Source organism: Scophthalmus maximus, chromosome 13 (genome assembly GCF_022379125.1).
Source record: "Scophthalmus maximus strain ysfricsl-2021 chromosome 13, ASM2237912v1, whole genome shotgun sequence".
Lineage (NCBI taxonomy): Eukaryota > Metazoa > Chordata > Actinopteri > Pleuronectiformes > Scophthalmidae > Scophthalmus > Scophthalmus maximus.
Window position 1 is genome coordinate 15,010,482 of NC_061527.1, and position 13,862 is coordinate 15,024,343.

Genomic DNA, 13,862 nt, shown 5'->3' on the forward strand with positions numbered 1-13,862 from the left:
CGATGAATCACGTATTGTGTTGCAGAATAACACTGCTGCTTAGCACAACGTTTTAAGCATGTGGCACCTTTGATCACAATACAGTTCATTATGACAGCAGCAACAGCAGGTATTAATGAGAGTTATCTCTGTGGTTTGTTTCACAAATCAAAAAATTATACAAGCAGCTAAAAGAAACAAAACTCTCAGGCGGTCATACTCAAGTTAAAATATGTATTAACAGCATATGCAAAATGTGTATCAACTATAAAAATAATAACCCATTATGCAGAGAATTGGCTTGTGTTAGTTTGCCTTTCACTACTGGATGATTATCTTGAAATCTTTAATATGTAAGCAGCATTTTAATTTCTTCGCTCATCAGACGATGTGGTGACTATTGTACCTGGTAGTTTATCTCACAGCATCTCATTATATTTGTTATGTGGGCTCCATGAGTAAATATACATTATTTTCAAACATTAAAAAAAAAAACATTACAAAAATAAAGTTGCAATTGTCCTAGAACCACGTCAAACAGCGACGACGTGCTCTTATTTTGTCCACGCAAAGCACCTGACTTCCGGCGCCGCTGCGGTAACTTGCCGCTCCCTCCGCCGCCTCGCCGCCCTGAGCGCATTCCACGCGTGTGTCCGCGGAGGCGGCGCGTCGTCACCCTGTAGGCGCGGTGGACTTTCCCGAGCAGGCTGCTTGTCGGGCTGGGAGCAGGGAGAAGGGAATAAAAAGGGGTTTTCACTTCGTATCTGTGCGCGCTCCCCTCAGCCACACGAGGTAAGGAGCTGCGATGTTTTCTCGTGTTAATTCCCCTCGGACACACTCGACACATTATGAGAATTGAACACCATCCAACCAGGTGGTCTTTGACGCTGACACTGGCAGAGATGGTGATTGGGCTTTTTTTTTTTCCAGCTTCAAAGAAAACTTTCTTTGGACACTTTGCTGGAATAAATCCAAACTAAATGGGCGACGAATGGACAGTGCACGGCGGCTTGACAGTGATTTTATTGTCAGCCCTTATCGGCGCATTGCACGCAATCGGCGATTATTCATTAACAGTTCCATTGCAGCGGTGCTGGGGCCATGGCCTGCTGCTGGCAGTGGTGCTGCCGCACCTGCGTGTGCTTCCTGTCCGAGGAGGAGAAGAGGACCGTCGCCGTGGACAAGGAGATCCGGAGGATCCTCAAGCAGCAGAAGAAGAAGGAGAAAAAGGAGGTTAAAATCCTCCTACTGGGTCAGTGGCTGCACACGCACACACACACACACACACACACACACACACACACACACACACCTGCACACACACACACCTGCACACACACACACACACACACACACACACACACACACACACACACACACACACACAGACACACACACAGACAGACAGACAGACAGACAGACAGACAGACAGACAGACAGACAGACAGACACAGACAGACAGACAGACAGACAGACAGACAGACACAGACAGACAGACAGACAGACAGACACACACACACACAGACACACACACACACACACACACACACACACACACACAGACACACAGACACACAGACACACACACACACACACAGACACACACACACACACAGACACACACACACACACACAGACACACACACACACACAGACACACACACACACACACACACACACACAGAGAGAGAGAGAGAGAAGAGCACAGGGAAATCGACAATAGAAGATGCACCACTGAAGCAGATTCAAGCAGTACATTTACTTTGGATGGAATGATCTGAGGAACACCCTGCATACAGAGACAAACTGCCTGGCCTGTTTAATCGCCTGCAGCCAAGTTGGAAAACAATGTAAAGCATGTGTCATTATGCGAGTATCTAAAGAATGGTCCACATTGTGATGGGTTACGCCTGAAAAACCACAGGGACCGAGGAGATGCTCCGCCCAGACACCGTCTAGCTCACAGCTGTTCCTGGCCTTAATGGCTGGTGAAGCTGGAGTCAAGGTGTGCGATGGATGAAATTAGATCCGATTGAATGTATGAATACATCAGCCATTTTTACCATTTGTTTGTTTTGTTTCCAACCAAAAGCCCAATGTTTTATTTCACAATGAAATAAAAACGCACAGAAGTGGCAAATTCTCACATTTGGAAAACTGAAACCATATTTCAAGATCTCTGCGATAAATTCAAATATCAAGAGTCTTGAATGAATGAATGACATTCAGTCCACTTGAACAACCAAATCACAGCAGCCAATCATGAGGCGTTGCAGGTTCTGAGTGTTTGAGCGGAGCCGTACACAACCAGTAAACGTTTGATGAAATATAGATAAATGGAAGGAAGGAACACGTAAAATGTCAAATTTTGTATTGATAAAAAATAAAGCTGCCAGAGAAAATGAATGAAAATGTTCTCTTTCATTTTATCTCTAATCCAGGCACTTCCTTTGAATTTGACTTTAATCTCTGAGGCTGACAAACAAACATTTTGTTGAAGCAGGACCGAGAACGGCTGAAAATAGCTGCCTGTTGCAGCTGAAAAACAGTTGATCAGACAAAACATTAAAGTTGCAGAACATAAAACTAAAACAGTGACCTGAAAGATGCTGCAGTGCTTTGTAGAGTTGAGTGTTGACTAGTTTACTGTGGGATAGTCACCGTCAGTGATACCTTGGTAGTTATTCGATCCATTGTTAACAGATCAGTGTTTAGAGGACTTACAGCCACGATGTCATTCCATTCAGTCCCAGACACGCTGGAATCTAAACTGTAGCAAAATAACCAAAAGCTCTTCTCAACTTTCCTCATACCAGACGAACTGGAGATTCTTCTATGCAAATACTTACAGCAAGTTTCAGTGTCTTCATCGGTTACGGTTTTCTAAGCCCCTCGTTATCTGTCCAATTAAATAACTTGTCCGTCCAGTCAGGGTCTTAGAATGGGGTGACCATACTTTCAAACCTCCAGACTGGGTCACTTTCATTTTACCACAGCCCCACATATATGAGCTTCTCAAGAAAAATCTATTATATAGGATTGCATTGGTGTACCAGAACATATTTATTAATTTATCAGATCGGTGACCTGCACTGTGACACATTCTTTGTCAGCAATTTTTAGTTTTCTATGCAATTTTCTTTTTCTGTAATAAGGTACACAACCTTTAGTGGCCTTATTACTTTGAATATAAACATGTAAACCAGAACAGATGTGCATGAAACCACAGGGATTTCGATCTCTTTGGACAACGCCGACTTTCTTTTCGGCTTGACAGATGCAGATAGCCTACCTGACGCTGCACAGCAGCTCCTGTCAAACTTGGGTAGCTAAGCAACAGTCTCGCACCGAGATTGATTGACACATATACAGACAAATCGGTGTTGAACTTTCACTTGCGGTGCAATATTGATGTTTTTCTATTGGTTGAAACGGAAACAGCCTGGGCAGCCACGCTGATTGACATATGTACAGACATATGAGTGTTGCAAGCATGGTGCATTGTTTTGATATTTCAAACGGCTGAAACCAGGACAAGGGACTGTTCAAAACTGGGATATATTAGTGTTTTTTATAGATATTTTTTGGGACACAAAACGGGACTTGATAGAATCGTACCCTTTACGTATTTCTGGTTAATTCATATTTTCCCCATTCGTTGGCGCAGGAACCGGGGAGAGTGGAAAAACCACCTTCATCCGACAAATGAGGATCATCCACGGGCGAGGCTTCTCAGAAGAGGAGAGGAAGACCTTCGCCAAGTGTATCTTTCAGAATATCTTCACGGCCATCAAGGCTATGACCATGGCCATGACCGTGCTCAAAATCCCCTACTCCAGCCCAGAGAACGAGGTAAACTTGCACGCACAGTACACAAACCTCCGCCAGCATAACAACACACGGACGCGCCCAGTTACACGTGAACCACCATTGTCACGCAAACATTCACACGTCGGCACAGATGTGTGGACATCGGTGTTGGCTAACTTTGATGCCCACATCAAACAAGAGGCACAAAACACTGACTGACTGACTGACTGACTGACTGACTGACTGACTGACTGACTGACTGACTGACTGACTGACTGACTGACACACACACACACACACACACACACACACACACACACACACACACACACACACACACACACACACACACACACACACACACACACACACACACACACACACACACACACACACACACACACACACACACACACACACACACACACACACACACACACACACACACACACACACACTGCACTGCACTGCACTGCTGGACAACTAGCTACACAGAAACCATAGAACTGGATGCACGCAGTAGTCTTGGTTTAATGTTTTGTTAAACGTCACTAAACGCTTGTGTTTCAGTTTAGGATGACATCTTATACTCTGCTCGGTCTCCCGCTGCCTTTCAGATGTTTGCCAAATGGCTGCAGGATATAAACACAGTGCAGATCTCCCAGCTGGAACGGGGCTATGTTGAGGCAATCCGCCGCCTCTGGGCAGACCCGGGCATCCGTCTGTGTTACAGCCGCCGCTGCGAGTACCAGCTCCTGGACTCCACAGTGTAGTGAGTAGTCCCAGCTCCCGACACCGCACCACACCCTGAGTTAGGGCCGGGAATTATGTATCACATGTTAAGACATTGTCAGAACGAGTTGCAAAAGATGATATCACAATACAGGAATCTATGATGGTCAGGTATTTGCTAGACACCACATCACAATCTGCGTGAAAGGGGAGAAAATACACCTTTAAAATGGCTTAATCTACTTGAAATCATATAAAACTATGTATTTATTCACTGCAAACTTTAGAGACGAAGAATAATAATATGTTAGTTATGCTATTTTCTAATGTTTATCACTATTTGGAATCTAACTATACAGATTAGTGTTGCAGCTAACGTTCATTATCATAATAAATCAGACTGGAGTTTATAGTTCCAATTTATTGATTAAGAAAATTATGGAAAAAGGCTCACCAAGATTCTAAATGTAATGTCTTTAAATTTGGCTGTTGTTTTTGCCTTCAACCAAAAGTTAAAAGCTCAAATCTATTTCATTTACAATGATACAAGACAAAGAAAAGCAGCAAATCTGCTAATTTGAGAAACTGCAACCAGAAAATATTTGTCATTTTTCCTATTTTTGTCCTATTAAAATGTTATGAAAATTGTCAGTGAAATCAGTTATTTATTTCAGCTGAAATTCAGATAGACATTGTTTGTTTGTTTAGATTTTGAGATATTTGAGAGATTTTGGCAGTAATCTGAAAAAACTAAAACACTACAAAAGCTATCTGCGTGGTTAAATTACACAAGTGATGACACATGTCAGCATTCTACTATAATGTTGAACAGGCATGAAACAAAACCAAATCCCTAGAAAGAGGCTGAACTACGACCAAGCACAACAGCTCAAGAGGTTGAATATCCATAAAAAAGTAAGGACACAACTTGAGACAAAAGGCTCTCCCTTTGCTAAAATGTATTGGTGCATGTGTATTAATAACGTCACAAGAGAACAAGTTGACATGTTGTTGTATCGTCATCACACGGGACCTTTGTACCATCACTCACAAGTGGAAATGCTCCAAAGAAAATCTGTTTAGACAAGTTGTTCTTAGCTTTTGCTCCTTTTACTGTGATGACTGCTTCTTCATTGTTTTTATTTTGTCATCGTGTGAAAACTGCTTTGTTTAGTGATGAATCAGTTTAGAGAGGAAATGATGATTTAAAGAGAATCACTAGTGAACTGTTTTGATGATCAAATCATCGTTGGAGTGAATTTTAAGTGAAATGCCCAAAAGTATTTTGGGCTACGATTATGATTTCTGATATTTTCTGACATTTTATGGCCCAAGATATTAATGTGTTAATCAAGGGGGGGGGGGGGGGGGAGGGGTCTACATCATTTAATTGATGATAAAAAAAATAATCCTTAAATATTTTACATAATTTTAATGTAAAGGATGTTTATTGCAGTTATTTTTGTTGAACCGTCAGATGCTTGTTTCTCACTGTGACTCTTGGTATGTTGGACTCAGACCACTGGAGGGGGCTAATTCTTCGCAGTAATTCCTAGTTTCTTCGTGATGTTGAAACCAACAGTTGGTGTCTGAGTCTTAGAGGGAAACAGAGAAACTGTCTTACCAGACGGGCCACATTCGCCATCCTTTAAACTGATGGTGAACCGTGATAAGCACCGCAGAGTTACGGTCAGACCGGCTCTTTCAAATCAGCATGAAAAGATTTCACACAGAGTAGGAGATGTGTCAGAGGACAAAGCCTGGGCTCTGCCGGCCTCTGTTTTCTCCCTTTTCTATTGCCGTTCTGTGTTTGCCCAGCAGCTCAATCATCACGGTGTGTGCATGATAAGAGACGTGCAGTCAACATTAACTAATGACGGCTTGCATCAACACGAGCCATAAAGCCGTCATCTGTACACAAAGTTATATAGATTCACACCACTCCCTTCTTGTATTTTTTAATCAATGTTTTCTTTTTCTTAATCATCGTACGTCACCGCACTTGTTTGTTTTACATCGGCAAGGCTGGATGTGATATCAACAGAGGTACAGTACCGTATGTTCTACAGTTCACTTACAGCTTCCCACCTCCCTCTCTTCCAGCTTCATGAGTAACCTGGAACGTATCTCTGCCCAGGACTACATCCCCACAGAACAGGACGTGCTGCGAGTTCGATTCCCCACCACGGGAATCCATGACTATTCGTTCACCATCAAGCCCATCACACTAAGGTGACCAATCCTCAGATTACCAACCTCTCGCAGGCACAAATCTAATACGACACTATTCACTTGCACTGTGAAAACCCCCCTCCAAAAACGCCACCATCGACTCTTACGGAGGCTTTGTCTCGTCACGCCGGTTCGGACCCGTTAGGATCACATTACTGATGGCCTCTGTACAAAGCTCCTGCCGGGACGTGAGGTGGCGCTCTGCGTGTTTTATTTTGACCATGCATTGGTTTTGTCTCTCTCTGAGGCCAGAGGAGGACCACAGTTCACTTACAGCATGAAGGACACTGTGTTCCTCAAGGAAATGGCCCCAATCTTTAAATCTTGAAGAAAAGCTCAGAATAATACAACGTTAACTGAGGGCGGCTTTGAGCTTAATGTTTTACAAAATGAAATACTGAATAAGGATTCATATCTGATATTTCCCTTTGAGAAAAAATGGAAATATTTAAGAAAAATTTCACCATTATTATTTCTGGATCCACAAGTAAAAAAAAAAGTTAAAAACAAAAAAAAAGAAGAGGAGAATCCATAAGGAGTTAGGAAAAGAGAACCACGGTGCACATCCACTCAAATCTATAGCAAAAATTACACAAAGTCTCTGCTGCATGGCTACAATTCTTCCTGAGAAAACATTTTAAATTTATAAAGAGGGAACATTTAACCATCAGTAGCTCACAGGAAGTGAAAATAGATATTACTGAACATTGAAACAAAACAAACAGAACTGAACTGTTGAAATAATATAATAAAATGAAAGGAATATACAACTAGAGAAAGTTGAGCCATTGAAATAATGATTATGAAAAAATTGAGCAGAGTAAAATATATTTTGGCATAAGTGCATAGTTTCCTGACATGGTGCTTTTGCCCTTTATATATTTTGTGGAAGTGGAAAAAAAAAAATCTTTGTGCATTCCATAATCGGGGGGCAGATGTGACAGAGAAGAAATGTATGACTCAGACAACCATTTGAGGATTTATATCAATTTTGGATAGTGTCAGGAGAATAAAACAGCTTTTCTGTTGTTTCTATATTTACATGTTTCTGTCCAGGGGCAACTACAATGTTGCATGTCGCTGCCGCAATTCATTTTCTTTTCTCCTTTCCTTTTGTAAGAGATAGTCCAATGATTCCGTGTCATTTATTGAATTCAAACAGCTCTCACTGTGGCTGTCTTTGAAATACTTTTTATTTCACTCGGTTTGTAACCTTCCTAAGCAAAATAGACTATTCAACCGCATCCAAGGTTTTGCTGAGACTTTTGACTGTGACTCGAAGGTTAGAACTCTGACATCCAGTTTAGATTTTACAGTGTTTCTGTCCATTAAAAATGTTTTCCCTCTCATCGAATCCTCACTCTTTGGTGAGATCGTTTACCTGTAATTGCAGGTCAATGAATAGATAGCAAAAAAAAATACTTAACCTAATGACTAAATATAAATACTTCTAAATTGCTTACTCTTACTTATTCCTCTGCTGGGGTCCCTGACAGGATTGTGGACGTGGGCGGTCAGAAGTCAGAGCGTCGGAAGTGGATACACTGCTTTGAAAATGTCACCTCCCTCATCTTCCTGGCCTCCCTCAGCGAGTATGACCAGGTCCTGGAGGAGAAAGATACCATAGTAAGAGCGAGTCTATGTGTTCCCTTTTTTGTTTGTGTGTCCCTCGCTGTCCATCCATCCTCCAAGTGCCTCTCATCCTCACTTCAGTCATTCCATCCACCGACCAGCAGGTCTCACCCTTGTACAATAAAACCTCTCTCCCTCTCTCCCCCTCTCTTCCCTGTTGCCTTCTGTCCAGTTCCTCCCTCCCATCCTGTCACTAAGCTGTTTATCTCTCCCAGCCACTTTTTAGTCTGCCAACACATTCATTAACCTCCAGTGTGGCCTGCGGGCTCTAAACCCCCCATATCCCCCCCCCCCCCTCTATTCTCTGAAAGGACCGGCTCCTCTCTCTCTCTCTATCTCTCTCTACGCCATCCTCAGCCATCTAAGTCTTTACCCAGCCGCCCCAGAGAACTTGTGGTCTTCCCTCTTTAAGTTGAAGTTAATCACTCAGAAGCTTTTGCCGGTTTACTCCTAAAACCTAAAATAATATCTCCGCTTATTTTCAGCACAATACCCAAAGTAAGGGACGGACTGTCTCTCTCTCTCTCTCTCTCCCTCAGAACCGAATGCAAGAGAGTCTGGCTCTGTTCTATACCACCATCCATTCCCCCTGGTTCCTCAACACCTCCGTTATCCTCTTCCTCAACAAGACTGACATCCTGGCTGACAAAATACAGACGTCCGACCTGCAGAGATACTTCCCCAGCTTCACAGGTGAGCCTGTTTTCTGTTTATAGTGGAGGTTACACCAAGTGGCAACCCACCCTGACGTCATCCGTTTGTCTGTGAGATACCGTCTTGCAGTCTCAAGTTCAGCGTTTTGGCCGGCGCCATCTTGTCAAATATTGGATGGTTTTCCATGACATTTTCTAATTCTAGTATCTTCTTTGGTCCCAGAACTTTTCTTCTAGCTCAATTTTTGTTTGACCGATACTTCCGTTTGTCTTCGAAGATCTAGTTTTATGAGTAGTTTTGGATTTTAGCTTAAATATTGTTTGGAACAATGACAAAATAAAACAAGTGTCAAGTTTATAAACCAAACTAACATATTGGAGAAACTCAAAGTATGGGTTTAAACATTTAAACAACAAAGTACAACAGTACTGGAGGGAAAAGATTTTGCCACCATTAACAACAAGAACATTTGCAGCGACTGTAGTTGTCTGCACATATCTTCTTCTCATCACATTGTGGACAGAATCATTTCAGGGTCCCAAACAGGTTGCGATGTTGTTTTCCTTTGAGCAGTTCAGCTATTCTATCATATCCTACTGCATCTGATGCAAATTATGCATCATTTTAAAGTAATTTCTTCAGCTCCGGACACTAGAACAGAAATGATGTCCCCTCCATTGCTGACCTGGTGTCAGCAAAGCAGGCAATCATAGTTTTTTCGTATTGATATTTGTATTGAGCGTAAACACCGACACGGACACACACACCGACACACACACACACACACACACACACACACACACACACACACACACACACACACACACACACACACACACACACACACACACACACACACACACACACACACACACACACACACACACACACACACACACACACGAGTCACTTCCAGGTGCTTGGTGTGCTTAATGATGTGGCTGCAACCTGTAGCCTGTTCTGTGGTGTGAAAGGCCCTAACAGCACACGCCCCCCAACCCCCCAGACCCTCCAGCCTCTCTCCTCTGTTACCCATGGAAACCACAGAGAGGCTCGGTGCTTCCTGCAACCCCCCTCTCCACACACACGCACACACACACACACTCAAACCCCTGGGTGTACATGTGTGGTGAAGCATGTGTATGGAGGCTAGGACTGTGTGTGTGTGTGTGTGTGTGTGTGTGTGTGTGTGTGTGTGTGTGTGCGCGCTCACTGGGTTTTACCATTATCTTTAGCAGTGTAAGATTATCAATCAAACAGGTAACCTGAACACCAGCTCTGAGCAGCTCCTACCACTGGCTGCTGTCTATTGCTAATGTCACCGTGTTCCTGTGTGGAGACTGTGTGGCCCGTCTTACTGCTGCTGTAACTATATTTCAATGCTACTGATGGTACTAAGCCCACGGTCACATTAGAAAAAAATATTTCATCAAATATTTTTTGCTTTGAAAAAGGTTTAAACAGTGACTTCGATTATCAATCATCAGTTATTTGAAACATCCAAATAGTTGCTGATCCCAATTCATATTTTGCCTTTTTGTCCATCCCTCTCCATCCATCTCCTTCTCACCTCTGTAACAGGTAAGAGGCAAGACCCCGAGGACGCCAAGAACTACATCCGCAAGATGTACGAGCAGCAGGCCATTAAACGGGACAAGTCGGAGGAGTGGAAGACTCTTTACCCACACTTCACCTGCGCTACTGACACCAACAACATCCGCAGGGTCTTCAACGATGTGAAGGACACTGTGCTGGTCAAGTCGCTCGGGGACTACGGAATCATCTGAACTCGCACTCCGTTGTGAATAACAGGAGGAAATCACTGGTTCTTGTCTCTTTCTGCACAACTCACTTGCATGAGTGAAGGCTCTGATGGAGGCCAACATTCTCCCCAAAGCCGGGACAATCATATCCTCTCCCCCCTTCCTCCTCCTCGTCTCCCTCATCGGGTCTTGATGAAGAAGCAGGTGAAGAGGGGGACAAGATTGTGCTCCTCATGTCTCCACTACCATCACTGCCACACTTCCCCCCCCCCCCCAGTAGAAAATTAGAAAACGTGTTTTGGAAAGACTCAAATGGGAGACACAACACAGCTGCGTGACTTTTGAGCAGGGAGCGAGGATCCAGTCCAGTAATCACCGTTGGCTTTTCCCCCAATTTTTATTTTGTTCTTTTTTTCTTTGTTTGTTTTTGAGGGGTTTTAAGACGAAGAAGTGTTTTTGGGCCATGCAAGTGACTGAATTGACCCATAATTGAAGCCGGAGCGGAGATGCTATGAAGTGCTGTTCCGCCATTAACAGAGTAATGACATTTTACAAGTGGAGATGGGGTCTTGCCTGGGCACACCACCAATGTCGCCCACAGTTGAGATGCTTTATTTGAGTCTACCAGTTACATGAAGTCGGTACATGCTTGCACACACTTATACACAAACTGAAAAAACACAAATGCTTCCATCAAGCCCTGTATAAGGCAATACACGAGGTCCAAACTGTTGCGCTCTTTGATATTAGACAGTCTTTGATTGTCAAAATCCTAATCGATTATAGACACATCACGTTGGCAATGTTTCTCACATATTATCTGTATTCAACACTTCTGTTGTGCACCGCCTCCATCTTCTGTTACCGTGAGCGGATAGATTGTGCAACACACCGGCTGTTGAGTCCACATCCTTACATTCACCTCCAGAAAGTAAAAAGCTCACAGCCACTCGCACGCTCGCTGTGGTAAATGGTTTACTGTGCTGCGATGTGGGCAAACTGCAGGCCGTGTGCTCGAAGAGAGCAGCGTGCGACAGGACAGTGGATATGTATTGCACCTGTAAATGGCTCCGCAGCCGGGACAAGCAGTGAGTCACAAGAGACCAAGACAGAATCAGTAGAGGTGTGACACGGATGAAAGGGAAGTTTAACCGTAGATATATCTTGCTTCTTTTCAACGTAGCACAGTTGCTCTCACTAATGAATTAGTTGGTCTCAGCAAAACAGCAGCTAAACTTGGAAAAGAGGCAAGTGCAATGTTTAGGTGGTTAAGTACATGCTCACCATCTCCCTACATTGCAAACAGTTGATTTGCAGCAAAAAAGTTCTTAAACACTCCACAGCACACCAACTATCAAGGACCAGAGGAGACACCGTCCAGACTAGCTGGTGAAATTAGTGGAGCATTAAGTGGCTGAAGAGCTGGATATGTCCCTCACAAACTGGTAGGGTTAAAAAGAGTGCATATTGGACTGACATTCACAGCAAGACTGTCAGATATTTTCCTGTTGGTGCCAAAGCGTTGTGCTCGGACAATCTCCTGCTGTGTTTGTCATGTGTGAGCGGCAAGCTCAGCAAAATCTCCGCAAAATTGCGCCCGGCAATTTCCGGAGTTAATATTGTGTCCAGTGCTTTGTTTCCACTGCCTCCAAGTGCCCCAAATCTGTCGAAGCTTAATGTCTGTTTTTCAGTGTCAGAAATACAGTTGGTCATTTACTTGTACTTTTCAAGGCCAGTTTCCATACAGCAATGGACAGCAGCTTTCTAACTGCATGACTATACATTTTTTGTATGATTTTGCACCATCCACCCGCTCAGTAGACAATTAATACACTTCATTAAAATCAATACTATAAATTTCAAGCACAAATCCCACTTGGTCGCCGACAGGTTTTAAAAGGTCACGAATGAAGAAAAAAGAAGAAATGAAACAAGGCCGTGAGAAAACAGCTCGATTCAATGCTGCGAGTTCAATCAACAATGGTTGGGGGGAAAAAATAATCCAACAGGCGATTTGCTCTGTCGGGTAAAAGGTAAAGAATATTAATATGAGGTGGCAGTGTGATCTCCTTGTGTGTCCTATTTATATCAGTGTGAGGAGAGGGATATTGTACGTTGGTCAGAAGCCTGAGTTCTACCCGTGTGTGCGTCACTGAGCGTTGAGTGGAAAATGACATTCAAATGTAGTAAATTAACTGACCTTGATGGGAAAGCTATTATTAGTTCACAATGTGTCTGTCTGTGGTTTCGGCTGCTGTTTTGTTAATTTTGTAAAAAAAAACTAAAAAACCATGTCTGGATCTCTACACTGCTACTTTATGTATTCAGACGCGGTAGCTACATTGTTGAATCTTTACATTGCCTTGAAACACAAATATATGATTTGACTGTGCATTAACTGATGACTACTATACTCTTTATTGATTATTAACAGCTGTATTTTTTTAAAATATTGTTTACAAACAGCACACAAACTGTGACTAGAGAACGTTATTGCTAGTGAACTACCTTTTTTGCATGGGGAGACCTCTCATACGGTGACAGTGAATTATTTTTGCTTCGACTCGGGTGAAGGAATTGGGCAAATGTGTTTTTCTAGCTATCATTAAAAAAACAAGCATTTGAACACTCACTCGTCTGCTTGCTTTTGTTTGTCTAGCCGAGCAGATGTGTGTCTGTGTGTGTGTGTGTGTGTGTGTGATGCATCTTCTCTCTGTCACAACGACACTTATGATCTCACAGGCAGCAGTCTCACGCTCGCCGTGACACACAGCTTGCAAATAAAACACTGCAGGTTTTTGCAGCAGATTGACGCACGGGAATGTTGTAACACAATACATGGTGCAGAACAAAGCCAGGTGAGGGGATGTCAAGATGATAGTCGCTTAAGCTGTATCAGTCATCCATCATTGTGCCGGAAATTGTGCTTCTCCAGACAAAAGTCACAGTTTTCATACAGAGCGCTGACAGTGACACGCCACTGACAACAACGCTGCACTGGACAGATCATACAGATGGACAGAGAGTGAAATGTGTCGCTGAGTAATTTCACTGTGATGT

General features: G+C 43.1%; 1 protein-coding gene across 2 annotated transcripts; it reads left to right on the top strand.

Moving 5' to 3' along the window:
- The first annotated feature begins 612 nt into the window (after positions 1-612).
- LOC118318613 (guanine nucleotide-binding protein subunit alpha-11-like) lies at positions 613-13,434 on the top strand. Of its 2 annotated transcripts, none has more exons than XM_035648438.2 (8): positions 613-771; positions 1,068-1,231; positions 3,647-3,831; positions 4,407-4,561; positions 6,625-6,753; positions 8,250-8,379; positions 8,925-9,078; positions 10,621-13,434. In XM_035648438.2, exons 2-8 carry the CDS (start codon positions 1,081-1,083, stop codon positions 10,824-10,826), a joined length of 1,110 nt encoding a protein of 369 aa, XP_035504331.1. In that variant the 5' UTR covers positions 613-771; positions 1,068-1,080; the 3' UTR covers positions 10,827-13,434. The 2 variants fall into 2 exon arrangements, with proteins under 2 accessions (XP_035504331.1, XP_035504330.1); XM_035648437.2 differs by having other exon boundaries at positions 618-771; positions 910-1,231.
- The last annotated feature ends 428 nt before the right edge of the window (positions 13,435-13,862 follow it).

What these genes read in the sequence shown, in the direction of transcription:
- LOC118318613 (XM_035648438.2), top strand. Translation starts at nt 1,081, where the DNA reads ATGGCCTGCTGCTGGCAGTGGTGCTGCCGCACCTGCGTGTGCTTCCTG. An exon ending in ACTCCAGCCCAGAGAACGAG is followed by an intron (nt 3,832 to 4,406) that starts GTAAACTTGCAC and finishes GCTGCCTTTCAG; the next exon opens with ATGTTTGCCAAATGGCTGCA. An exon ending in ATACTTCCCCAGCTTCACAG is followed by an intron (nt 9,079 to 10,620) that starts GTGAGCCTGTTT and finishes CCTCTGTAACAG; the next exon opens with GTAAGAGGCAAGACCCCGAG.